Genomic DNA, 25,520 nt, shown 5'->3' with positions numbered 1-25,520 from the left:
GAATTATAGGACTTGAAGGCCGATCCTATATTCCGTACTCCCGAGGCCACTTGCCATTGCGTAACTGATTAAGCATCCTTGCTTAACGCTTCAACCAAGCTCACCCCACTCTTGCGCAGTATAAGAGGTCCAAGGGAGCCCAGAAAGTCGTACAAATTTCTTCTCCCCAACACTGTTACCATCAGCAACAAAAAGTGAGCAACATGGGAAAGAAGCGAGTCCTCGTTTCCTACGGCGTGGATATCGACGCTGTCTCCGGTTGGTTGGGATCATATGGCGGCGAAGACAGCGCCAGTGATATTAGTCGGGGTATGAACGAGCATAACGCCCTCTCTTACATGCTAGCTAGGATCAATTGATCTAACGGAGAAAAAAAGGTCTCTTTGCCGGACACGTCGGCACCCCACGCCTCCTCAAACTTTTCCAGAAATACAATATCAAAGCGACCTGGTTTATCCCCGGCCATTCGCTCGAGACATTCCCCGAGGAATGTGCCATGGTCCGAGACGCAGGCCATGAGATCGGACTACATGGCTACAGTCACGAAAATCCTACGGACATGACAATTGAGCAACAGAAGATCATTCTCGACAAGACCTATCGCATGCTAACTGACTTTTGCGGCGGAAAGCCTCCGCGCGGCACTGTTGCACCCTGGTGGGAAACGTCTCAAGAGATGACGGAGTTGCTGCTCGATTACGGAATTGAATATGACCATTCCATGTTGCATCATGACTGTCAGATGTACTGGCTCCGGACGGGGGATCAGTGGACGAAAATCGATTATAACAAGAAGCCGGAGACGTGGATGAAACCATTGGAGAGGGGAAATGAGACTGGGTTGGTGGAAATCCCGGGAAACTGGTACATCGATGATTTGCCGCCTATGATGTTTATCAAAAAGGCACCGAATAGTCACGGCTGGGTGAATCCAAGAGATGTTGAGGATATCTGGAAGGTTGGTTTTCAAACCGTCACTTTGCTGTGTTGAAAGATGGAGCTGATTCCTCAGGACCATTTCGATTACTTCTACCGTGAGTATGATGAGTTCGTATTTCCCATGACTATCCATCCGGATGTTTCTGGCCGTCCGCATGTTCTACTCATGCATGAAAGGTGAGTCTTTTGTTCCCGGGAATGTTGGGTGCATGCGTCGCTGGTACTAACAGGTTAGGATTATCGAGCATATCAATAAACACGAAGGCGTGGAGTGGGTGACCATGGAGCAGATGTGTGATGACTTCAAAAGCAAGAACAGGCCTCCCGCCGGTGCTAAGATGCCATCTTCTCCTGCGTCGGTGCCCAAATAGCCAACAACTAATTAATTTAACAAACATATGATGTTCATTCGCTCTCCGTCCTATCCGTTGCTGTAGTATAGGCTAGATCAAGAGCAAGCACAAAAACGGCTTCAGTGCACTATTCATAGTCTTAAGATTAATAAGTGGGAATATACATTTGCTTCATTAGATTAACGTTGTTCGTCCAACTCCTCCAACATCGGGGAGTATGCTAGGCTATCAACGAGCTCGCGCTTTATGACTTTGGGGGCTCGAATAGCCCCGGTTTCATGTTTATTTTGCAGAGTTTGGAGACACATCCGCTCAACTGCAAAAGTGACTGCACACCGTCCAAAATTCGCATATGCGTAAAGCCAATCTCGCGGATGAACTCTAATTTCGAATGTTCAGACAGGGTTGGAATTGTCTTCGTCACCTTGAACATGGTGCTTATAATGTCGTGGGAGGAGTACCCCAGATCCCTGTTCGCAACATTAACAACTCGAACCTATGAGTAGGATGGGGGTGAGTACCATAGCTCATTCAGCGTTTCCAAAGCAGCATCTATTTTCCCCTCCCAGCAGGCTTTAATCATTGCTTGGACCTTGATTGGATGAGGGCTGTCAACAACGCGGAACACGTTATCCCCACTGACCAAGCCAAACCCGGACCAGGTACTCTGCAGGTTGTTTAGGGCCTGACGCATATCACCCTCGGCGCTGAATACCAGCGCTGCAAGCCCATCCTCTGTGTGTTCTACCTTTTCCGCATCACAAACCTGCTTCAGTCGCTTGACTATCTGTGCATCGGTCAATCGAGCGTAGCGGAGAATGGCACATCGGGATTGGAGCGGTTCAATAATTTTATTTGACTGGTTGCATGCAAAGGCGAATCGTGTCGTAGAAGAGTAGATTTCCATTGTTCGTCGCAGTGCTTGCTGGGCACCGGAAGTCATGCTGAAGGATTTCATGAGCATGGAACCCAAACATATTGGCAGGTACAAACCTATCTGCTTCATCCAGTATAACAAGCTTGTGGCGGCCCGGGGGTAGTGTGACCTTTTTTTGCGCAAATCCTTTGATACGATTCCGCACGACATCGATACCTGGAAGGCTCAATCAATCAGACTCTGAGTGTCTCCTCAATTGAATGTGAGTATACCTCTTTCATCACTAGCGTTCAGCTCCAAAACAGCCTCCTTGTAGGCATCTCCCAGCAACTGTCGCGCCAGGCAGAGAACTGAGGTCGTTTTTCCGATACCAGGCATCCCCGATATGATAACGTGAGGCATATTTCCATCTTTGGCAATGATTTTTAAGCGTTCAACAGTTTCTGTGTTACCAACAACATCGTCCAGAAACACTGGACGGTATTTTTCGACCCTAAAGCAGGGTTAATTCCGAAACTCTCGCACCTTCTTTTGAGCCGCGTACCAGGGCAGTTCATAGTCCGGAGGTGCACCAGAAACATTGGCCTTTAGAGCATTGCGAGAAGCATTGGCTGAGGATTCAGCTTGAACCATGGTGGAAATTTTTGCTATTGCAATGGTGTTGGTATGGTCGAAGCTGGCGAAGAAAGGTCACGATGTTGGGAGACGCGAAATTCGGCCCCGACGCGTAGCTATTTTACCGCTTTTGGCCACGGCCCATGTTTGCTTCGTTTGCATGGCTACGGTCTATCGTTTGATGCTCCAGATACCGCAATGTGAATGTCTCAAAAGCAGTGGTAAGGGGCATTATTAATCAATAGGCCTGGTATACTGACTTGCTCATTTTCTCGGCTGCTTTAGGATGGCCATATTATCCTGATGACGATACCTTCAACCGATTGAACCGAAATCGACGCCCTAGCTCATGCACCTATTCTTAACCAACAATTATATTTTTAATGCCATCGTTCGTTCTTGAAAATATCAAACACGATGGGAACAACCTCCGTGCGCCGCAACCTCTTCCAAAACCACCTCAGCAGGCGCCCAGTCTCCACGTCCGGTCCAAGTAGCGGGCCTTCGGGTCTTTCCTCCCAGGTGGCACAGCCGAATGCCCCTGAATCCAATTCTTCCCTGGCTGTCGGCTCTATGGATGATAATGAGATTGTGGTAAAGGACAAAAATGGAAGCTACAAGCTAGAAATTCCTGTGTTGCCGCCTATCATGGGTGACGACGGGGACGACATGGAAGGCATTGAGGCGGGAGGAGGCCCTGGTGGAAACCCCACAGGCGCCACAGCGGCTAGTTCTACAGGACAAGGTGAGATGAATGGCGGAGAGAAATGCAGTGCGTTGGCTTCTTATATTCTAAAATGGCCCCTTATCCTAATGTACTAACTCCCCTCCCTGCGGGTATAGAGATTGAAGCGGGCCTGGTAGAAATGATGTACCGAAATCGAAACAGACAAATGAGCAGCGAACCGCATGGTGAGTTTGCTTACTCTGCAATTCTCTCATGAGACCGCTGTTCATGAAACTGACCCTGGCAGAAATTCTAAATCTCGTTCACCAGAGTCTCGCAAACAGAGTGGCTACATTGGAGGAGGACAATTGGATGTACGAAGCTGAAACTAATAGCCGTGCATAGCGACAACCGATCCTTATCAGCACATATCGGCATTCGAAGCCACGAAATGGGATCACTACTTTTGCGATAAATTTGGCAGGCGCTATCTAATCAAGTTCCATATTTGATGGTGGTGCTTCAACCTTCCTCGGCTGATTCCTTCCCTGTGTTGGTCTTCTACCGCCATCCTGGCCGCCCCCGCCAAACAGCATGCTCCCCATCATATCCAATAACGGATTTCCTTGTCTAGGAATGTTGATCGCGAAATATTGCTCCCCGATTTGGGCGAGTGCATCATCAAAGACGCCGGCCTCTCTAATTTGCGTAGCATAGTGCGCAGTTAGCTGCTTGAACAAATCTGCAGTGCCTCGCTGAATCGACAGCAGCAGCAAATTGAGGAAGTTCAGCAACGGGAGAGCTGGGTAAACTCGAGCGTCCGAACTCGCACTGCTGACTTCTTGCACGCCAAGGTTCGGGTTCGCTGAGCCGAGACGAGATGTGAATATCAAGAACGCTTTGTTGGCACTGCGCAGGTTGCCGATCAAGAGGAATGGGATTACAGCGCGTGCAGCGTAAATACCCGCCGTATGCGGCTCGTCGTTGGTGTACCACTCATACTCGAGTTTCGCCAGTGTCTCAGCCGATTCGGAAGTACCCAAAGCAAGATGCTTTTCGGCCTCATAGGGCTCCTGGTCTGAATTGGTTGTTAGATATTGCCATGCACCTTTGTCAGATTGCAGCCATACCTTCCGCGTACACAATTCCAGCAGCATGGTGTAGTTCCGGGTCCCCTCGTTCCACCGGCCCAAACCGTCCGCTCCAACCAATTGATTCCTGAATAAACCTTTTCCTGGTAGGCTCCTCCGACGGGAATTCACGTAGGAGTTCGATCAGGCGCTCTACAGACCATAGGTTATTAGTCGTGGATGTTTTGAACGATAGAAGTAGCGGAATAAAATGCCATCCAACTCACTCTTACGAACGCGGCCTTCCACGTCGTCGTCGCCCCCCACAAGACCCCAGCCTGCCTTGACATATACCTCGAGCACAAGCATGATCGCTAGATCTCCTCCACTAGCCGAAGCCCCCTGCTGCGAACCAGCTCGGAGGAGAGCAGTGGCTCCACCAGCCAATATCTCCGCCGCCGCATCATAGTTGCTCTGTTTAATGTACCGCGCAGCGATAACTCGTAATTGTTGGTGAGCCTCATAGTATGCTCCGGAGGCAATCCTGGAGAGAAAGAACGGACGCAAGTTAGCTCCTCTGAATAAACATGTCCCCTATGGCAGTATACCAAGGCCATAGGCAGAGGGAGGGATCTTACTTCTCTCGTTGTCGAGCAATCGTCTTGTCGATTCGTGAGGTCATTGTGTTTTAGCGACCACCGCAGCGGCAATCGAGTCTGTGTGGGAAACTTTGTTATGGTGTAGACAGCGAATGAAAGATAGAAAACTTGAAAGGTAGGAAGGTAGAAAATCGGTTGCAGTGCGGCAGAAATGGTTCTTGAGCAGGAGAAAGTTGTTGCGCAGGACAGCTTTTTGGTGGGGACGCAGGCTGGACTTTGGAGGGACGACGGACTGCATGATGCGGATCTTCCTAGCCCGCTAAGATTAATACAAACACCGAGGAGCCTCTCCCGTTCAACCCCTTGGTTACATATGCGCTAAAAAAAGGCTGCTCCGGGTGACACGCTCTCCTTTATTTGATTAATCAGAGAACTCATAGTCAAGAAGATGAATCGAAATACTTTCGACATCCAGCCCATCGGCCGCTTCTATGGGTCCAGTGCGGCCATTCGACGGCCGAAGGTAGGCACTATGAGCATCTCTTTCGCATCCTTTATATTCAAAAAATATTTATTAATTTAAACCCCCAGGAAATTGCTTGCTTCTCCTACGATGACCAACATAGCTATCATCTTGGGGATTCGTCCCTGCGGTACTACTACCCCCCGCAACTGCCAGCGGATCTAAACCGCGGCTTTGAAACTTTCCAGAAGCTAGATGATGCAGCCGATGAGCACCTTGATGCACTTCTAGACACTGTTAGCGCCCTGGAAAGAGAGACTGGAAAGAAATGCGAAGCCGACATCATCACCTGGCGGGGAATGATGACCAAGGTAAGTTATACATCACGACCCCTATCACTTGAAGGCCGGGCCCGTAACTGAAAGTGTGATAAATAGATTCTCACTGCGCCATTTGACAATATGAATGGGTGTGTATGTAGCGCCGATTAGCACACTTTTCGCTAATGCTATGCGCGTAGATTCGAGATGAATGCAACGTGTTTTCAGGTAAGCTAGACCCTGTGGAACTCAAGATTCCAGCCCTTATCTGACTCGCTCTATTAGGGGACTATGTGCGTATGCTCTGGTATTTCATAGAGAAAGTGGCTGAGACTTAACCGTGTGTTCCTCGCTTAAGATTCATCGAGGAGAACAATGCGTACAAAAACGAACAGAAGCAAATCCAACGAAGACAAAGAATGCCGCCAGGGATGGCCTCCCAAGACCTAATGGCGTACTGGGGTTCGTGACCATTTCTCTTCCTAAAGGCCGTGTTGTTTGTTTTAATGCCCGACATATAGGCTATAAATTTGAGACTATATCTGTTCTCGATAAGACCTGGGACGCGGCAACCAGAGAGGAAATTGAAGGCCGCGAAGACCTTGTTGTGAATAACAATGCGCAGTATTGCTCAATTGCGCGTACCGGAATCGGGCGTGCGAAACTCGTCCTCGGCGGCGAAGTCGATGCCAGTATGCTTTTTCCCGTTCTCCAAAGGTCCCATAGCAAATTTGTCTCTAACTGCGGTCTTGTACTATTTGGTAGTCTGGGACAGTAAGCCAGAACGCAAGGAAGAGCCTATCAACTGGGTAGAACTCAAGACATCTGCCGAGATCAGAAATGACAGAGACATGGTCAAATTCGAACGGAAACTGCTGAAATTCTGGGCACAATCTTTTCTCCTCGGCGTGCCCAAGATCATCGTTGGGTTCCGTGATCAAGATGGAATCGTGCGTCGCTTGGACGATCTCGAGACAGCTAGCATTCCGAGCAAAGTGAAAAAGTCAGGCCGTGGGACCTGGGACGGCAACATCTGTATCAACTTCGCGGCTTCGTTTCTGGAATGTACGTTGTCTTTCCCATCTTGTATTCAATTTTATCACACACCTAACATTTTCGTCTCCTAGGGCTCAAATCCACCATCCAGGAAGGAGGAACATGGAGGCTCCGAAAGCAGGAGAAATCTTCTGTCATTGAGGTCTTCCAAGTTGAAGAGAGTGGTTCCGGCGACATCCTTTCACAGGACTTTCTGTCTTGGAGGTCAACAACATGACCTCACTTTACAACTTTCCACAAACTGGTCTTATCTTTTGTGGGCAATCAAGCTCTCTACAGGCCTCAGAATCGGTTAGCGTCTATCTATTTCTATCAGGATCGCTGCCCATATTCGGCTGTTTGGCAAAACTGTCTTGCCTTTGGCCTCATACTTATTTGACCTGTTCGGACTATCTCCGCGCCAATCAAGCCGGTTATGCTACTGCAGTTACCACGATCGGTTGGCCAACTCCCAATCTGCTACTTATTATATCTGCAAGGCACTAGCTTACTTGGCTGATCAACTTGCACGATGAGTAGAAGCTCTCGCCAACTCTACCGCTAATACAGAGCATGCCCGCGGTTAAATTTACTTGGGGTGCCTGGCAATATACATCATTGACTGAATTTTATATATTATTATTATTCAGTGACTTCTCCTTGCAGTGTTTGTGAGTCCAGCTCCTTGGTGCTATCCCGAACATGCTGTTCGGTATTCTCCAGACTCTCTTGTTGCCTCCGTAGATATGCTGCTCGCTCTTCCTTCCTCGCCAGACTCTTCAGAACCCTTTTATGAGCACTACTATGCATATGTATTTTCCACTGCTCCTCGTTTGTCATTGTCTTGCGGCATATATCGCAAGTAATACACTTTGTCGCACCCTGGCTAGATGGTAGTGGTTGTGTCTCCTTAGCGTCTAGAACTGTCCTTGCCAACTCTGAGAGTGATTTGGGGTCCGGTAAACGCTCATCCTTCAAGAGAGCTTCCACAAGGCGCTCTGATGGTTCTGTGATGCTCGCTGTCCAGTCTTCGACATCCGTGCTGTCCAGAATATACAGACGACTGGTCATGCCCGCCCCCGCAAGCCCATTCCAAAGTTTGTTGCGAATCCACTTGATTTGAGACGTGGCGTACTGACGGGTTGCAATCTTGACTGACTCAATACATGACTGCCTGATGCTCTCTAGTTCTTTCTCTGTCATGGAGTTGTCTTTAAGAGCATCAAAATAAGGTGCTAGCTCCTTGAATCCGATAGATATCCAGACTCCTCGGGTCTGGTCGACAGTGATACCTTGGGCCTCATTCTCCTTGATGTAATCTGTCATACGGCTTGCCTCAGACAATAATCCCTGGTCAACCATGGCATCAACGCGCTTAAACAACCTCTCTTGCAGTGTGGACTTTTCAGAGTGCACCCAGAATATCATCGTGTTAAAGCGTAATTGTCCTGTACCGGCAGTAGCATCATCATTTCTTTCTGCCGCCTGGTTCGGCAGTCGTTGCTCGGCATACACCTGCGATGCTGGCTTCCCTGTCTGAAAATATATTTCTAATGATCGACGAATCTTGCGTGTATCTTTTGGATGCCACCGTTCCGCCATTATGGGATCAACCTCGCGTAATTTCTGCAATACCAGCTCCGGCTCCGCATCAAGAATGGGCCACTTGACCGCTGAGTCAATATCCTCCGCTGGGCAGGAATTAACCTCTTCTTCTGACGAGTCTGACTCCTTATCCACGAGCTGATCCTGAAACAGCACAGATTGTGTATAGTAGTGGGTACCACCGACTAGCACAGGCAGTTTCCCTCGCGCATGGATATCGTCTACGAAGCGTAAACACTCTTTTCGGAACCTCGATATTCGCCATGGGTTTTCCTCCAAGTCTATACAACTGATCAAATGATGTGGTATGCCATTGCGTTCTTCGATGGGGATCTGATTCGTGATGATAGGGAGGCCACGATACATCTGCATCGCGTCTCCATTGATGATTTCGCCATTGAACCGAGAAGCAATATCAACTGCAAGCTATCTGTGTTTGTCAGTATCCACTATGCGCACTTGTGAAGCATAAAGGAGAAAGAGAGAGAGAGAAGCAGAGAAGCAAACAGAGAGCCAACTCACCTTGGACTTCCCTGTGCCCGTGGCACCCACAACAGCTATGAGAGGGCGCATTGCCGAAAAGCGTCGGAACGAGAATATGGAGGAAAGAAACTTGCGCATGAGAAAAATTAGGCAATCTAGACCGGCATGCCGAGCATCTCCCTAAGGCTATAACTCTATCCTCCGGGGAGTGTAGAACAAGGTGTGGCGATAAAGATAAAAGGCTGGAGGTGGGTAAAAAAAGTGACTCCATCCTTAGCTCAGCGCCCCGCCTTATCAATTCGTCAGTAAGAGTTACATCGCGTGCTTTTTTAGATGAAAACAAGGTGAGTCATTACACTGGATTTACTTTTATAATATCAGTCGCGTCCTAGCTAATGCCCTTCAGCTCTTCTGCCGCCAGTTAACTTCTCTCCCGTCATGTCCGACTCACCGGAAATCCACGTACAGAACTTAACCTACAAGTTCCAAGATGGCTCGCCCGGATTGACAGAAGTCGGTTTAGATTTACCAGCGGGGAGTCGGACTTTGCTAATCGGAGGTACGTAATACCTGATAAGCCTGAATACCTGGTGAAGCCCTGCTAAACGCTCATTCTAGCCAATGGAGCCGGCAAAACCACCCTACTACGATTAGTTTCAGGTAAACGCCTAGCCCCCAGCAATACGATCGCGATTGCGAACAAAGACCCCTTCAAAGAAGGCCTCGAGGGCGTCACCTACCTCGGCGTTGAATGGGTCCTCAACAGCATTGTCCGGACCGACATCGACGTGCCTACTCTCCTTGCATCTGTTGGCGGCAACGCTTATCCAGAACGACGCGATGAACTTGTCGATATTCTCGATATTGATCTGCGATGGCGCATGCATGCAGTTTCAGATGGAGAGCGGCGTCGTGTCCAATTAGCCATGGGTCTCCTACGACCATGGCAAGTTCTCCTCCTCGATGAGATTACTGTTGATCTTGACCTGTTGTCGCGAAGCAACTTCCTTGCGTTCTTGAAGAGGGAGACGGAGACGAGACCGTGCACGATTGTCTATGCAACTCATATTCTGGATAATCTGGCGCATTGGCCGACACACTTGGTGCACATGCATCTGGGGAATGTAAGGCAGTGGGGTCCTATCGAGAAGTTCAAAGACGAAGCTCCCGCAACATCGGAGAATAGCCAGCTAGGGGAAATTGTGCTCAAGTGGTTGAAGGAAGATTTACAGTCTAGGGGACCGCGAAATGGGCGCGGCAATCAAGCGAAGACTTACGAGTCTGGAGGAATAGGGGGCTATGGTTATGAGAAGTATGATAAGAGATAGAAGGCATAACCTAGGTGCATTTCTTCCTCTCTTGTTCTAACTTCTAGGGTTCTTCCAATTTTCAGTTTTCATGACCTTTCAACAACGACTGTTTTTCTCAACCATGTGGCATGGCAAAGCATGCGAGGGGGGTTCAAAGTATTCGCTTTTTAGACCTGGAGTTTCAACATTTCAACTTTCTTCATAAACCTTACAAGAGTCTTTCGACCTTCGACGGTCAGGTTTTGGATATGGATTAATTTCCTAAAGAACATTATTTCTTTGGGTTGGGGTTTCAACATTGGTACAGGAGTTCTTCAACATCATGAGTCGGATTCAGGTCCACGTTTTGTTTTAGTTGATATTTGCCTATATAAATCATGATCACGGCTCGGGCATCATGCTTGAGATGCTGTATATACGTATTGAAGTGTCTTCGCTTGCGACAGCAAGTTCTAGGCTTTCCTTCCCTTCTCCCGTCTCACTCAGATGTGAGACGGGGCGCCATGATAGCTCCGTGATAGTTTTCGACGGTGAGTTGTCTCTATCAAAGCTCACTAGCGGGCTGGCTTCTAGATTGTCCACGTTGATTTGATGGATCGAGAGCTTCCCGTCATCCTCCCCCACTGCAATGAAGAGCAACCCATTATACGCATGTGGGAAAAATGAGATGGCAGTGACTGAGCTCCTCGCAGGAATGGTAGCTTTACACTCGACTGACTCACCCGTTATCTGCCACAGCTTGATCGACTTGTCTCGACCCGCTGTAGCGAATATCGAAAGGTAAGGTTCTGATGCAGGAGCCCAGTCCGCATCAAGAATCATGCGCGAATGACCCTTCGGGTTGGATGTCATGAGCGCAAAAACCGAGGGTTTTGATTCACTTCGACGATAAACTGCCCACTGGCGATCTCGTCCAACGCTGAGCAAGTACTGGTCATCAGAAGAAAAAGAGAGGCTTGTGATAGTCAAAGTATGCGCTGCAAGTGATGGACGAATTTCGTGCCAGTCGGTCGTGTCGTACAGGCGCACCACTGCATGGTCTATTGAGCTAGCTTTGCACGCAGTAGCGATGACGGTGCGGTCGTGACTCACAGCCACGGCGGATATCTCGTATCCATGACCGTAAAGCTTTTCGTGCTCGGGCCACAAGGTGTTACGAGCCAGCTGGTCCTCGAGAGGGGGGCGGGTCGAATTCGATAGTATCGCTTGATATGCATGGCCTTGCCCCGCGCCCTCGGCCTCAACCGTATCTGATTCCACAGGGGCTTCCTCACCCACAGCTTGATTGGACAAACCCAGTACTGGGATCTGCGCTGTATCTGGAAGTTCGCCCTCTGCAGTCTGTGCGAGCCCAGAAAGATTTTCAAGCAACTGGGCAATAGGTCTGGGTTCGTTGAATACTCGTAGAAGCTTTTCTTCGGCACCTGATACGAAACGTTGCGGTCCCAGTGTATCAATGCAGTTTAAATCATAGCCGTGGATTTGTGGCCGGGAGAATTCGTGCCACGACTTTTTCCCATCGCGCAGCCATTGTGCATGGAGTCTGGTTGTTTGGTCCGCGCTGGTCGACAGAAGATATCCTCCAGAAGGCTCCCATTGGATTCCATTCGCAGGTCGCACATGCCCAGTGATGCCTAGAGTCTGGACCCAGATATCAGCTTCGGCATCATATATCCATGCCCTCCAGCTACCCGTACGTCCAAGGCTGACAACCTGTTTACCGTCCGGTGACCAGAGGCCAATCCAAAAGCCTCCAGTACTGCCAGTTGCTGTGGTAGAGCCTTTTTGTACACTGAGCTCTCCCATTCGTTCGGCAGAGAGCCATACTCCGGATACTGGATCCTGCTCCCAGATAGTCAAAGTATTGTCTGCGGATGCAGTGAGAAGTTGCTGGCGCTCGGGGTTTGGATTCCACGCAGTAGTATATATCCAATCTTCGTTGCCGAATAAGAGGGCCTCGAACGTCATGGAATACTTAGAGCCTGCCGCGTCGAACTGATGGGCTTTATTGGACAATGTCGGTTCGAGTCCGCCCAGAACAGGGTCTTCATTCGGTCCTGCAGCCGCAGCCTCTCCACGATTGAGTCGCCATAGTCGAACATACTTGTCTTGGCTCGCGGAGGCAAGCAAAAGGTCACCTGTCTTGCTCTGCATGTCCGCAGTGAAAGAAAGAGAACGCACCCAGGCCTCATGGCCGGAAAGTGTAGCAGACATTTTGAAGTGTGGCGTCGTAACAGTATCTGCGGCAACGTATATTTGCACATTATCGGTGGTGCCAGCAACCGCCAGTGCCGCTGGCCTGTCTTGTGTTTCTGTCGGAAGCGGGGCTAATGCCAGTGCCAGCGGGAAATAACGCGGCTTCATTGGTATACTCTCCAACAGCTCACCTCCCACAGATTCTCCGGCATGTATCCTCCATATCTTGATGGTTCCATCAGCTCCTCCCGTTGCGATAATGTCAAGGCCTTCGTTTATAGAAATAGCATTGACTGAGCCCGTATGATCCGTCAAAGCAAGCACATGAGCAAATTGCCTGTGATTAGTTGGTTCGGCTCTCCATAAGCGCACGGTACAATCGACAGAGCCAGTTATGAGGAGCTTTGTTCCTGTCTTGGGACAGGTATAAAATCGGACGACGCTGACCTTGTCCGTATGGCCAACGAGAAGCGAATAGACACCACGATTTGATTCTTCCTACATGCAAATAGAACATTATATTAGAAATTGGGACCAAGAGGGGGTGGGCAACTACCCGAGTTCACATACCAGAGGATCCCACAAGGCTACATTATTATCTGCACCGTAGGCCAGGATGCCGGACTGAACATCCCAATCCGCGGCGGCGGGGTGCCTATTTCCGCCGACGCTAATGTATTCGGTGGTGATGGAGACCATAAAGTCGGCGAAGGAGGGATTTGGTCTTCCAGGTGGGTTGTTCGTATTATCTAGGGAAAGAAGGAACAATGGGAAGAATATGGGGTTAGCTCCAGCAATCGGAGTGACAACGCCCAAGGAGATCCGCCGGAGGAACGGTCGACTTTTTTTGTGGCTTATCGATAACAGCCAAGAGACAGACAAGAGCCCCTCCTCCATCCTCCGCTTTTTGATCTGTTACCCCCGGCGATACCAGTCGAGACAAGAAGACTACTACTGCCTTTCATTCAAATTTGTGCCGTTGTCCCATTAATTTGTCAAATACGGTTAAAATCAAACTGCAATGGCACAAAACGACCCCAACTCGATAGCATTTACAGTAGAATTCACGTGCGTATTCTGCTTTTAAGGAATCTCGAAAGATAATAAACTGACGTCTTTAATCCGCAGAGGCGGCCTGGAAATTCTATTTGACAATGAGCGCAAACATAATGTGACCTTGCCAGCTCGATTGAGTGATGGCAGCCCACCAAACATATCCTTTCTCCTCCGGTACTTGGTCGATAACTTGATGAAGGACCAAAGAAAGGAACTCTTTGTACTAGAGGATAACGTGTATGTGATTATCAATGAATGGATGCAACAATATAGCTGACTCACAACAGACGGCCGGGAATCCTTGTGCTTATCAATGATGCCGATTGGGAACTGGAGGGCGAGGAGAAGTACGAGATTCAACAAGGAGATACTATTGTATTCGTTTCTACGCTACATGGAGGATAATTCAAGCGCTATTTAAGCCAATAATCGTCCCGTTGTCTATCAATCATCTGCATGCCGCATGCCGGAGAACCACTTTTAAATTAGACAACATCTTCCACATGCTGCTGTGAAATCCTCTCGGGCTCGCGAGGAGTCCGTATACCACCTTGCGGCGTCAATACGCCGTCATTCGGAGACCCGATACCTTGGACTGAAGGGGTATTAACACCACTAGGAGGGACCGGGATCTCAATGTCTTGGGGTGACCCAGGAATGATCTCAGTTGGCAGATCGGGAATTTTGATCCTGCGGGCCTCGTTTTGGTAACTCTCGGGAATTATCTAGAGGGGTTTCAGTCAATATAGATCGTGCACGATATTACAATATAAAAACCCACTTCTATTATTTCGTCGCGGGGAAATTCTAAGAATGGAATATCCGCGGCATTGCACGCCATGAGGTAACCATACAGAACCCTAAGCACACTCTCATGGGCAATGATTAGCAGGTCGTTCTGTTCCCTTTCAAGTTCCAAAATTATCGGTTCAAGTCGCACAGCAAGATCATGGTATGACTATAATGAGTTAGTAACAAGGGGGTAGAAAGTGGGAGATCAGCAGTCGCACCTCTGCCCGGGGATATCTATGGTGATAAGGGTCAAGCCCATGCTTAGCCACTTCATCCGGGTATTCTTCCCGAATTCTTCTCTCAGACTTCAATTCACAAACGCCTGGATTCAGCTGGCTCAGCTGAGATCTCTGCCGAACTTTGTACCCCTTTTCATGCAAATCCTTTGCAGTCTCGACTGTTCGGTGTCTCGTAGAAGTCCAAACTGTCAAAGGCTTAAGCTCATAGTCGGTCTCTCCTTGATCAATGATTGCCTGCTTTTCGGATTCTCTGTCGTTCAGCAGAGTTTCGGTCATTTTTCTAGCATAATCCTGCCCCTTTTCGGACAGAGGGCCATCTGCCTTATAGGAATTGGCATCCACCGAGACACCAGCCTGTCACAATCCAGAACATCAGTCGCTGCTCATTCACGGTATCTGAGTTCTCACCCACCCGAGCAAAGTATGTGCGTCTCGTCTTGATATGAAGATTGAGAAGATAGAACACTATCCGATTTGACAGGTAACCAAAACTTTTGTTGTTGACAATCAGTCTCTCCCCCGCATTTATCATCTATCCACAAGTTAGTCAGATCTCGTACTATTTTAAACAAACAATGTTGTACCTTGATATAGTTGAGATCTTTTTCTTCCATGGTATGAAACTGGGGGATTCTGGCAGATATCCGAGCCAAATAGTGCTTGACAGCATCCTCAGATGTCCAACCCACATACTACTGACTATCAGCATTCCATATGGCCCACGGAAGCCCAGTAAACTGTACTAACATCTGGTGATGATATCTTGACCCTGCGGACATTCTCCTCAATGATGCGATAGTCATCGCACCACGACTCGATGAATAATGTCTGGATACAGGGATGAGTATCACATATCTTCAGGTCAGAGATGATTGACCAACCTCGATCTCATGTTTGGCAAATTCATTTGCGAGAGATCTCCGCCCAGCGGCCGATGGGTTCACAGCGTCGTAGATGGCAATCTGGCCATTTTCCTCGTTTAGGAACTGATATATATCCTCACGACACCTCTTTACTATTTTCTGTCTAAGAAGAACTGACGATGCAGATGCTAAGGGTAATTAGCAAACAGAAACGATGGACCTCACAAGGTGTGAAGGAGAAAAAGACACAAGATCCAATTCTAAGCATTCAGATATACATACCATTCACGAAGAAGTAATCATCCGGGATGTCTTCCCCATGGGGAATAGTAGCTCGTCGATAGTCTCCTAGATGGAATATCCTGGTTTTGACACCTAGCCTACGACGCGATTAGGGCGACTCGGGAAATTCTGGAAATTTGTACGACTCAACCTACCATCGAAGATACCGCGCCATCGCTACAGACATATGGCTAAGTCACAGTCAGTTTTGGGGATTTCGAGCAAATTAGATATATATGATTGAACGCACGTCTTGCCTCTCGCGGGGAGGCCTACAGTAATAATGACAATCCGACCTGAGTGAAAAAGCCTACCAGACTCAGTGCTATATAGCTGAGCTGGGGCAAGATCGGCCTTTTCTGGTAAGTCATGGATAGCATCGACAAACGTCGACGACTTCCGTCGAAACCGTGGGGAGTTCACGACAATCTCCGCTGTTCTAGTTCAGGTCAGATCGCAAAACTTCTACCTTCATTGCAAAACAAATGAATAACTCAAATCGTGCGGCGAATATGGGATCGGCAGCTTACAAGAGCGTATCCATGACAGTGGCGGGTGCCCAGTTATACAGGGCAGGGCGTAAACAGCTTGGAAAGAAGTGATAACAATATCTTCCTATTTACCAGGAAAGTGGTAATGATGAACCGCCCCGAGTAGCTAACCCAAGGTCCAAAAAAATTAGTGCAGTGCTAAGCCGAAATGGCGGGGCGTGAGAAGGGAAAGAGTTAAGGCCTGATAACTTGGAGGCTAGTTGCAGTGTAGCGGTATATGTAATAGGCATAGGCAAGTGCCGGTGCCGCAGTCCAACTGCTAGGTAGCTCAGGAAGTGAGGATATCAAGTGTGGAAAGACTAAGAAAACAGCTAAACAAATCCATGAAAATAACGGAAAGGGAAAATAAGAAAAATGAGCATTAATGGCACAGGAACAATGGCACGTAAATAAGACAAATCATGGTGGCCTCCCGATAACTTGGTAGTATCCCCATTATATCATCATGGATCTCGGCCAAACAGAAGATCCCGTCCCGGGAGAGTCCGAGGTCGCGGCGGCGGCGCGGAGAGGCCAAAGACGCAGCCTCAAACAGCAGGTGACTTTTTTTCAAGGCCAAACTGCGACTTCTCGAGTTGCCCTTCGGAGACATCAACATCAACAGCCATTCCCCTGCCGCTGCGGTGTCTCATTTTTACCGTCCTACCTCCCCCAATCGACCAGGCGTGACTCAACTAGCTCACTTGAGGTCATCTAGCATAACTCTCACGCCCCAGGCTCAATCCCGGAGCTAACCTGAAATTCTTTTATTCCCTATCTTCCACCGACACTGGCCGCGTTCAAGACAACCTAACGGCCAACTCCGGTTCTTCTGGTTTCATTTTCGATTCACAGTCTTCTTCTTCTTCTACATATAAGCTACAATGGCCGACTATCTAGCACCACCCGCGTTCCTGACGGACAATACCGTCGCCGCTGCCCTCAAAGATGCATACATCTCATTCTCCGACCGCAGGGCGGCCCTCGGCCTACCTAACCCGGGAACGGTGGAAAATGTTGGCAGGGAGGTGCAGAAGGACGTACTGCTCTCTAACTTTATGTTCTCCGGTCTCCGTGCGGACTTGACGAAGATGTTCAGCATGGCTCCCCTGTTCCGTGTGTCGCATGCTTTCTCAATGGGCGGCTCAGGAAACATGGCCCCGTACGCATTCTCCGCCATGTACGGATCCCAAAATGTAAGTAATAACGGTATCTAGATAGGCTTGCTTCAAGTCAATGCTGACGCGATGGTGGACAGGTTTTCATGCAGGGTAATTTCGGAAGCGACGGTGGCCTCGCCGCTCTCTACAACTACAGGTGGACTCCCAAGCTGGTCACGAAGACCAACGTTCAGATCATGCCTGGAGCTGAGCAAGGCCTCATTCAGCTTGACAATGACTACACTGGCGATGACTTCTCGCTCTCCCTCAAGGCTTTCAACCCATCGTGCTTAGATGGTGGTCTTACCGGTATCTTTGTTGGAAGCTACCTACAGTCTATTACCCCCAAGTTGGCTCTCGGTTTCGAAACGATCTGGCAACGACAGGGTCTGAACACTCGCCCGGAATCCGCCGTCTCCTACTCTGCCCGGTACAAGAGCGATGATTGGATTGCCAGCGCCCAGCTACAGGCCCAGGGCGTCTTGAGTGCCTCTTACTGGAAGAAGATTTCCGAGCGGGTTGAGGCAGGTGTTGATATGAACCTCCAGTTCGCCCCTAACGCGGCAGCAATGATGATGGGTGGACCTAGCAAGGACGGCACCACTGCTATCGGCGCCAAGTACGACTTCCGGGCTTCAACCTTCCGTGCACAGGTCGACAGCGCCGGTAAGGTCAGCTGTCTCCTTGAGAAGCGGATAGCGATGCCCATTGCTCTCACATTCGCTGGCGAAATTGACCAGGCCAAGGTAAGTTAAAAAAAAAAACAAAAAAAACACCTCGGCTAGACCTAGGACGTCATCAGATACTAACATAAACTGAATTAGCAATCCGCCAAACTCGGACTTGCTGTCTCCCTTGAAATTGCTGGCGAGGAAGTTATGGAGCAGACCGAAAGGGCCACCCCTCAGGACATGGTCACTCCTCCGTTCTAATCGCTTCACCCGACATCTCTAATTTCGCCGAGACTAGTAAGGTCCGCCTGAGTTTTCTAAGCAGGAGGACCAACGCTCTTGTTCTGCTTTGAAACTCCTACCTCTTCGTCCTTTGTTTTAGTAGCTATTCCTCCCTCCATGTGCATCTTTGGAAAACGGTGTATTCCCTCTGTTAGTCCGCTTTAATAACGGGTTGTTGGTCAATGGAGGCAGTCGTTTGGCGCCACGGTACCAATTTTGTATAGAATCTTCATATTCTCGTTGATGTTTTTTTTTTTCACTTCATGTTATTGTTTATGGCTCCATCTATGACCGGCGACCCGTTCTTCTGTTATTGTTACTTATCCCTTTTGATGACACTCTTGGCTGGTCAATGGGGGCTCTGCTCGGGACACATGGGAGCACTAGCAGAAAACTTTCCTCTTCACTTACGCATCATAGATGGGCAATGTAAAACATGTTTATTCTCAACAAAAAAGTCGAACGCGGGCCTCTGCAATTTTAGAAGTCTTCAGTGCACCTCGTGCGCCGAGATAAACCTTGTCGCCGCTTTCATTTAACTTCCAGGTAGTTAATTGTCATTCAGTTAACTTAGTTGACTTAATTAACTACCATCGATTAGTAACGCGGTGCCAACTTCGCCTGAGACCGCACCCGGGCTAAACTTGCCTGCTTCTCAGAAGTCACGACCCAGGAAGTTCCAATCTGAAGAGCCAGCGTGACAGCCAATCGTCACTCGGCCATTTACTTGGATCCTCAAGTTTCAGGGACGCCCGGACAGTCGGGCGAACGAAGAGACTTGAAGTGGGTTACGGGAGATTACAAGGCAATCCAGTAAGGATGGTTCCAAGAGCCAATTCGCGCCCACTTTCTAGAGACCCCATGGCACTGAGCCAGTTGAGGCGTGTCCACATCGCTAATTAACTGGAGGTCTTCTAACCAGGTACAGCAGGTATTAGGTGGAGAATGCTAATGCAGAGTAGGCTGTAAATATCTCGCTCAATCAATGTGATTTTGTAGAGTCTGAGTATTCAGCTGGAGACTATACTACTACTAGGTACTAAAGCAGAACCCTATTGCTTGGGCAAAAACCATCAGGTCATTTTAGAAAACCAGCTCGGAAGGCACCTGCCAGAGCTAAGAAATATGGCTATCCATAGGGCTCGCGTCTCAATCTTTGGGTGTGAATAATGACCATGGTCGACCAGGACGGGGATAACTGGGGCATCGATTTCGGTTACAATTCGGTGTGTTCCACCGTGACGTCACATTTGGCCTAGGTTTCTCAACCTCGTAGACGATACTAGACAGCGTGATGTGGACTGGGCGGCCTCGGCCTTCGTTGTTATTCTTCAAGCTATGAGTGGGCATCTGTTGGATATGTGGGAGCGTTGGGAATTGGGTCCTGGCTGAGCGAGTATTATCGTCTAAGCTTTCAACCAAGTTGGTTTCAAGAGCGGTTCAGCACATGCCGGACGCCGAGACGAAGTCCAGTGGCAGGACACATTTTTGAGACTGTAGATTGCAGGGGTTTTAGAGGTCGGGTACTGACCGCGCAATAATGTGCCACCAACTCCCCCCTTGCGATGTCAAACGCCAGGGGGCAGGAAACCATCAATAACTAAGCCTACCACCAGCTGTGGCGCATGCCTCGAAGGCCTTGTGTCTTGTGAGACCGTTCTTTTTTTTTTTCCCGCGGACTGGGCAACGGCAACGGCTTCTGGCAGGTGTTACTTATATGTATGGGGACGAACCTCTAGAGCGATTGATATCAGATAAGAGTGTATCACAATCATCCAGTGTAGCACATCTTTGGTAGCACATCGCGTAACCTCAATGTCAAGCTGCTGTTCCCAATACCCAGATGGATGAAAAGCAAAATTTCCATACACCTATACAGCTGGAAATGGTTTTGCGTGCCGTTGCTACCCATCCAAAGGCCTGGTAGACCGAGCCATTGGCTTGGTTTGTCAACGGGTTCAGGCTAATGCTGCATGGCAGCCCATCTTCGAGGCCCACACACAGGGCTGTCCGAAGATTGGGCTTCGATGTTTCTAGACCCACGGCCCATTGTAAATTACTTGTCCCTCGTGTGCTCCGTACAATGTCCAGTCAGAGTCACCCTTATATGCAGAGGAGTTCTTACCGCATAAGTGGCGGAACGCTCCAGACTGAAACCAAATAATATTAATGGAGGACGGGGGGCGAGAAAGCCCACGGTCTTGTAGAAGCCGCAACAGCGTGGTAGGGGACTGCTGTATTTTGGTCGACAGCAATACTTTCCAGTGCCAATCGTCATTAACAATTCGATCTGAGTATCCACTAATCCAACCATATGGCAGTAACAGGAGTCTGGAGAGAGAAGGCCATTAGCGGTAATGAACTCATTAGGTGCCGATGAGGGATTGGTATTTTGAGATAAATGAACAGTGCTCGCCATCGCCTGCTAGTCTAGGAGATGCCGGAGACTGGTTGGCTGATACTGTAGTTTTATCTGGAAGAATAGCTCCGAGGTGTTGATGTATATACCAAAATACAGCCATTACGGTCAACGGACAATCAATTTACCATGTACAATACTGTTCAGCAGTGATTCCGAATTGCGCAATAGCTTGCTGCGGTCCACGAGCTATGTATTGCAGCGTTCCAGATCCAGGCCAGTTGGAGGATACGGATCTGGGAGAACGGCAGATGCTGCCTAAGAGCAAAGTAGATATGCAACACTCCGATGGAAAGTAAGTCTTGATTACTCCAACACGGCCATTAAGGCTTCTTGGGATGGTTTGTGGTGCTATCGCTAATTACGCTGACCTGTCTTGCCAAAGACACATTGGATGCAAGGTGGAGTAATTAGGTAGTCTATACACTGCCCTTTTGTCAGATATGTTTCAACGAAAGCATTGGACAAATAATTGGATTTTGTATGCACTTCTCTCAAGCCTGCTGAGACCCATACACACATAACGGTAGTGACATGCGTTCTCAAGCAGACTCCTGAGCCCAGAGCCCAGAGTACGGATAACCCCGGTTTAGCGCAGACTTGGGCGTACATATCGTGTACATCAATAAGGTGAAAGTTAAACGGATGGAAATCATACGCAAAGGTTTGGCGAGAAGGCCTGGAAACCACTCCAGAGTTTCAACGCATATGGAAGCCTCTCGGCGCTCATGTGGAACAGACACAAGCGTTGCTGAGAAACATGCTCCGAAGCGACAGCAGTAGACGGAAATATGTCCTCAGACTGCGAGTCTAGATTGTTCCTTACTTAGGATATGTTAAGTCATTTCCTAGCTCGATAATTCTGTCCCCAACACCTGGTACATCCTTCAGAGGCCGTGCGACACCGGCTGGCGCCCCAAACCTTCGTCCCTCCTCCAGGCTTTGTGGCTGATTTGTGAAGTGTCGATTTATCTGGCCGATTAAGGCCGAATAGTGGCCAATGATGTGAGATCTCAGGCTCTCACTGAGGCATTCATCGCAATGCTAAATGTTTCACCCATGCCTCGTGCATTCCTTGTAATATTTCCGGAAGGGGACTACGAAAAACGAAAAAAGGAAAAAGATAAAAGATAAAATCAGAATCGGCATCTCGAGGAGCTGACAATTCTTTCCCCGTTCATCGGGCCTGTTCGTTGGAATGGATAGTGTGGTCCAGTACCTATCAAAGGATCATCAACCAAATCATCTCCCGAAACCCCTCAGGGCGAGAGATCTAGGTTGTCGGTACCTCTTCCATGTAAGATGTAGGCTGGACCCCGGTGAAACCTGAAGAACTATCACCAATGGTTTGGGGTCTGGACGAGGTCGGGCCGAGGAACAAGAAACGATTCTCGAACACGAGCCGTTTTTTTTTTTTTTTTTTTTTTTTTTTTTTTTTGGTGATTGACATTCCAAAAGTGAGCGATGCAAGGCGAAATTAACCAATGCTCCATTGACAGGTAAGGGAATGCTGCATTGAACAGACATGCTACGGAGTAAGGTAGCTCCGCAGGTACGAACACCTACTGACCGCACCTCGCTTGGGAGAAGGAACATCTCACCCAGCAACATGTAAGAAAGCGTCTTTGGATGCGAGGTGCAGGGCGGAAGGAAAAGGTATCCAACTGTTGACAGGGATGTCGAGCTATCCAGAGACGCACTAACAAACTCTGACTACTTGCATGCTCGCCCCAATTCCAGGCGATCAGCAACTGCAGTCTGCTTGAGCCACCAGTGAGTGCATGCTTCGAAATGGGAATAGGAAGAGGAATTGAAGTCGCTGGGCCAGTCTGATTCTGACCTGGCCATTTGCCTCCACGGCCGAACGCCGACGTAACGGTTCGACTATCCCAACGCCTTTCTCCAGCTCGGTCCATGATGGAGCATTGCCCGCTTAATTCAGTCTGAGACCTTTCTGATTTAAGCAACTGCCCAGGTACACTGGAGCTGAAACCCTGCCCCAACCAGCTTTTCCGTATGGATTTATATTATACATACATATGTGAGATTAACTACCTCGGGAAAGTTTGGGTTCGAGCAGCCGCAGCACAAACGTGCGACGACACTGCTCGCCTTCCCAATGGTACCGCCAATAAAAAATGTTGCAACTTGATGATGTATTCTGTGTCTTCTGGCAACAATAATAGAGAATGCTGCTTCCATTTCCAATTATTGAACTAGAAATTGACCTTGCAGTGGCCACTGGGCGCCACCCATCCCAGTGTGCACTGTTGGTTTCATGGTTTCTTGGCCTGAGATCACCATAAGAAATGCTCGTCATATCTTGGATTTACCGAGAAAAGGTCAGAGCTCGACGGAGCAGGAACTACTCGCCTAACCCTACTAGTTCAAAACTAACTGCCACTAGGGTCGAGATAGTCCCCGAGCTACCAATATCTGTGCTGGAGCTCCCAGTCAATGCTCATTGGCTTCACTATCCCTAAGAAGCCGTATGCTTATGCTCTGCAAAAGCCTTTTCTTTTCAGTACTGACAGTTAGTGTAAAAATCTCTGGTGAGACTCTGCTTGAATCATTATCTCATATGAGGCTGCCGAAAACTGCATCATGCGCAAGTATGCGGCGGTTCATGGCGGGTTCTTGGGTGGTGTATCGCGTATTGTTCGCATGCGTAATTACGATACGGAGGAGGCAACAGAAACAGCCAATAAACTCGAGGATAGTGAAAACCGGGCCTGGTCACTTGACACTCCTTGACCAAACACATGGCATGTCTGTCTGTCACCGGGACGTTCAGGTAAGCAGGCGTGTAATCTTCTCCACCGCCACTGGCCTTGAGCATCCAGAGAGGTCACGGTCTCAATAATGCTTCTCGGTGCTGCTTTGCGTACGGGTTCATTGAGAACGGCGGTTCCATGGGCTGGCTCCGCGGATCATCAAAACTGGGCAAGTGAAGGGGAAAATACCTACTAAGTTGGTCAGTCTCTGGTCAATTGCTTTGCATGGGGAGTGACAGAGCTTTCAAACTGCACATATTTGAAGGTATACGAGAGCTCTCCCGGTTTATACCTCAGGGTTAGTGGCTCGGTACCCCCGTTAAATCTTTCAGCTGGTGAGCTTCTCCTCGTCCAAGCTCTCCTACCCACCCCCCATTTTGATTAGCCAAGATTAACATCTCCGGCCGAGTCTCAGTAACAGCTTCGCCCAGGATTGGCCCGAATTAGCGGGTAAATCTGGGCATCATCATGCAGNAATTTCTCGACAACGGTCTGGAACTCCAAGGATTAAGGGAATCCAAAAGGTCACGCCCGAAACCCGGACCATCGTCCCAGGCTCCGGCTCCCAGTTCCAGTGCCCTTGGGATCATGGTCATCTGGCCTTTTGTATGGGGCATTCTCCCACTGCAGCAATTGGTTACCCACTTTGTGTCTTTCCCAATCCCGATGGCTCCACATCAGCCGCTCCCGTCATTGAGTGATCGACCTCTCCCCTCTGGGCCTCTGCAGAGGACCTGGAGCTTTTGGGAGGCTTGAGGATCTAACCACTGCAGCTCTGTTTCCTGCTTCATTCTTTTCTTAAAAGCCAGGAGGGGCTGGAGTCAAAATCTATCTACTCCAATTGCTGTCTCCTACAGCCGATTTCCTGGTGGGCCTGCCCACGAGCAATAAGCTGTTTGTATCCATGGGTCTCGCAGCAGTTACCTTGCTTTCGGCAAGGGCAACTCCTCCCATAGCGTCATCCCTCCCGACCTCTCCCATGACCTTGGTACTGTATGGTAATTACTAATACAGTACTGGCACAGCAAAACCCCTCTTTTTTGACTTCCATCACAGACGGGGGGCATCACTGCCCTCTAGAGTCAGAAAAGGTACCGAGTTGTACCGTGCCCCCAGGATGTTGAGTCAAAGAGAACCGCAGCCAACAACTGAAGATAATAGTAAGAGATCGTAGTACCATCAACCTGACCATGTTTCGTTCTCAAATGACAGGGCGACTCCGGGCAGGGAGGTACTGGGTGACCGAGTCGTGTGTTTTTGCTGATTATCTGGAAAGCCAACGCTATTGTGTAAAATTTGCTATCCTTATGCCGGCGGCCATAAACAGAAATCCTTCGATCCAGACGATGCGAATAATAGTAGGAATCACACATCTTTTTGCCTCCTCCACACACTGCCACAGCTCTGTGCTCAGCATTGGCAACGTCCTACTAAGTAGTCAACTCCTCTGAACTAAATTCACCCAGTCGGCCGTGGGCCACTTCCCTCTGCCTCCGAACGCTTCAAGTCGCCCAGATATTCGGACAGCGTCTTCGACTTCACTTTGCTTTTCCCACTCCAAATCAATCTTGGGACCTCCCCAAATAGAGAGATCGATCGCATTATTGCCTTTCCCGAAGTTGAAATTTCTTTTCGGCGCCTTTCCAGCTTGTTGGAACCCAGACGCTGTCTAGAAGGTGGCATTTGGATAACTCTCATTCCCATCCTCCCTCTCCGGTGCTTTATTCCCGCGTTCCTGCAGCCCTCGCGTGTTTGGGCTTCGTCGCTCCATCAACGTCACCTGCTCACTCCTCTCTCTCCCTCTTCCCTCCCCCGACCCATCCTCTTTTTTAATAATACCTGACCCGTCAACCCACCCTTCTTTGCATCTCCCCCTGCTCTTGTCTGGTTCGCTGTGACTTAATCTCTCTACCTGTTCCT

The 25,520-nt window shown here is 49.0% G+C and overlaps 10 protein-coding genes across 10 annotated transcripts; 6 read left to right on the top strand and 4 right to left on the bottom strand.

Annotated features, from left to right (window-relative positions):
* Nucleotides 1-203: 203 nt before the first annotated feature.
* On the top strand, nt 204-1,310 carry ASPVEDRAFT_86008 (polysaccharide deacetylase family protein; the record flags this gene model as incomplete). Its single annotated transcript, XM_040817769.1, has 4 exons — nt 204-309; nt 378-958; nt 1,013-1,116; nt 1,175-1,310. The coding sequence occupies 4 exons, from the start codon at nt 204-206 to the stop codon at nt 1,308-1,310; spliced, it is 927 nt and encodes a 308-aa protein (XP_040670385.1).
* A 126-nt stretch (nt 1,311-1,436) lies between these two features.
* On the bottom strand, nt 1,437-3,001 carry ASPVEDRAFT_804405 (replication factor C subunit 4). Its single transcript, XM_040816863.1, has 5 exons — nt 2,714-3,001; nt 2,442-2,662; nt 2,286-2,385; nt 1,814-2,236; nt 1,437-1,762 (listed from the first exon to the last, which is right to left on the bottom strand). The coding sequence occupies exons 1-5, from the start codon at nt 2,800-2,802 to the stop codon at nt 1,537-1,539; spliced, it is 1,059 nt and encodes a 352-aa protein (XP_040670384.1). The 5' UTR covers nt 2,803-3,001; the 3' UTR covers nt 1,437-1,536.
* A 200-nt stretch (nt 3,002-3,201) lies between these two features.
* Nucleotides 3,202-3,856, top strand: ASPVEDRAFT_86006 (uncharacterized protein; the record flags this gene model as incomplete). Its single annotated transcript, XM_040817768.1, has 3 exons — nt 3,202-3,556; nt 3,628-3,696; nt 3,759-3,856. The coding sequence occupies 3 exons, from the start codon at nt 3,202-3,204 to the stop codon at nt 3,854-3,856; spliced, it is 522 nt and encodes a 173-aa protein (XP_040670383.1).
* Nucleotides 3,857-3,942: 86 nt separating this feature from the next.
* On the bottom strand, nt 3,943-5,457 carry ASPVEDRAFT_152959 (protein GET4; the record flags this gene model as incomplete). Its single annotated transcript, XM_040808332.1, has 4 exons — nt 5,160-5,457; nt 4,809-5,065; nt 4,582-4,734; nt 3,943-4,529 (listed from the first exon to the last, which is right to left on the bottom strand). Exons 1-4 carry the CDS (start codon nt 5,201-5,203, stop codon nt 3,943-3,945), a joined length of 1,041 nt encoding a protein of 346 aa, XP_040670382.1. The 5' UTR covers nt 5,204-5,457.
* Nucleotides 5,458-5,568: 111 nt separating this feature from the next.
* ASPVEDRAFT_137088 (DXO/RAI1 family decapping nuclease) lies at nt 5,569-7,176 on the top strand (the record flags this gene model as incomplete). Its single annotated transcript, XM_040807351.1, has 9 exons — nt 5,569-5,643; nt 5,712-5,954; nt 6,021-6,052; nt 6,104-6,131; nt 6,189-6,200; nt 6,299-6,365; nt 6,425-6,595; nt 6,669-6,968; nt 7,031-7,176. The coding sequence occupies 9 exons, from the start codon at nt 5,569-5,571 to the stop codon at nt 7,174-7,176; spliced, it is 1,074 nt and encodes a 357-aa protein (XP_040670381.1).
* A 260-nt stretch (nt 7,177-7,436) lies between these two features.
* On the bottom strand, nt 7,437-9,272 carry ASPVEDRAFT_44147 (tRNA dimethylallyltransferase). Its single transcript, XM_040812986.1, has 2 exons — nt 9,066-9,272; nt 7,437-8,969 (listed from the first exon to the last, which is right to left on the bottom strand). The coding sequence occupies exons 1-2, from the start codon at nt 9,114-9,116 to the stop codon at nt 7,581-7,583; spliced, it is 1,440 nt and encodes a 479-aa protein (XP_040670380.1). The 5' UTR covers nt 9,117-9,272; the 3' UTR covers nt 7,437-7,580.
* Nucleotides 9,273-9,464: 192 nt separating this feature from the next.
* Nucleotides 9,465-10,354, top strand: ASPVEDRAFT_54751 (putative ABC transporter; the record flags this gene model as incomplete). Its single annotated transcript, XM_040814972.1, has 2 exons — nt 9,465-9,585; nt 9,645-10,354. 2 exons carry the CDS (start codon nt 9,465-9,467, stop codon nt 10,352-10,354), a joined length of 831 nt encoding a protein of 276 aa, XP_040670379.1.
* Nucleotides 10,355-10,717: 363 nt separating this feature from the next.
* ASPVEDRAFT_54750 (Elongator subunit ELP2) lies at nt 10,718-16,308 on the bottom strand (the record flags this gene model as incomplete). Its single annotated transcript, XM_040814971.1, has 13 exons — nt 10,718-13,030; nt 13,103-13,256; nt 13,978; nt 14,136-14,313; nt 14,370-14,546; nt 14,599-14,973; nt 15,032-15,151; nt 15,204-15,311; nt 15,367-15,447; nt 15,501-15,670; nt 15,765-15,862; nt 16,015-16,203; nt 16,295-16,308. 13 exons carry the CDS (start codon nt 16,306-16,308, stop codon nt 10,718-10,720), a joined length of 3,978 nt encoding a protein of 1,325 aa, XP_040670378.1.
* Nucleotides 16,309-17,178: 870 nt separating this feature from the next.
* Nucleotides 17,179-18,209, top strand: tom40 (TOM complex pore protein TOM40; the record flags this gene model as incomplete). The annotated part of the gene is made up of 2 exons (XM_040807328.1): nt 17,179-17,490; nt 17,553-18,209. 2 exons carry the CDS (start codon nt 17,179-17,181, stop codon nt 18,207-18,209), a joined length of 969 nt encoding a protein of 322 aa, XP_040670377.1.
* A 4,789-nt stretch (nt 18,210-22,998) lies between these two features.
* On the top strand, nt 22,999-24,074 carry ASPVEDRAFT_804205 (uncharacterized protein). Its single transcript, XM_040816859.1, has 3 exons — nt 22,999-23,168; nt 23,234-23,935; nt 24,016-24,074. The coding sequence occupies exons 1-2, from the start codon at nt 23,136-23,138 to the stop codon at nt 23,687-23,689; spliced, it is 489 nt and encodes a 162-aa protein (XP_040670376.1). The 5' UTR covers nt 22,999-23,135; the 3' UTR covers nt 23,690-23,935; nt 24,016-24,074.
* Nucleotides 24,075-25,520: the final 1,446 nt, after the last annotated feature.

The sequence above is a fragment of the Aspergillus versicolor genome (genome assembly GCF_001890125.1).
Source record: "Aspergillus versicolor CBS 583.65 unplaced genomic scaffold ASPVEscaffold_8, whole genome shotgun sequence".
Lineage (NCBI taxonomy): Eukaryota > Fungi > Ascomycota > Eurotiomycetes > Eurotiales > Aspergillaceae > Aspergillus > Aspergillus versicolor.
The sequence above is the reverse complement of the archived record's forward strand: the minus strand, read 5'-3'. Positions and strand labels throughout refer to the sequence as shown.

Coding starts and splice junctions, on each gene's coding strand:
- ASPVEDRAFT_804405 (XM_040816863.1), bottom strand. CDS start 2,802: ATGGTTCAAGCTGAATCCTCAGCCAATGCTTCTCGCAATGCTCTAAAG. Junction 2,663..2,713: donor CCGGACTATGAACTGCCCTG/GTACGCGGCTCA, acceptor ACCCTGCTTTAG/GGTCGAAAAATACCGTCCAG. Junction 2,386..2,441: donor GAACGCTAGTGATGAAAGAG/GTATACTCACAT, acceptor TGAGCCTTCCAG/GTATCGATGTCGTGCGGAAT.
- ASPVEDRAFT_44147 (XM_040812986.1), bottom strand. CDS start 9,116: ATGCGCCCTCTCATAGCTGTTGTGGGTGCCACGGGCACAGGGAAGTCC. Junction 8,970..9,065: donor CGGGCACAGGGAAGTCCAAG/GTGAGTTGGCTC, acceptor AAACACAGATAG/CTTGCAGTTGATATTGCTTC.
- ASPVEDRAFT_804205 (XM_040816859.1), top strand. CDS start 23,136: ATGCTCGTCATATCTTGGATTTACCGAGAAAAG. Junction 23,169..23,233: donor CTTGGATTTACCGAGAAAAG/GTCAGAGCTCGA, acceptor AACTGCCACTAG/GGTCGAGATAGTCCCCGAGC.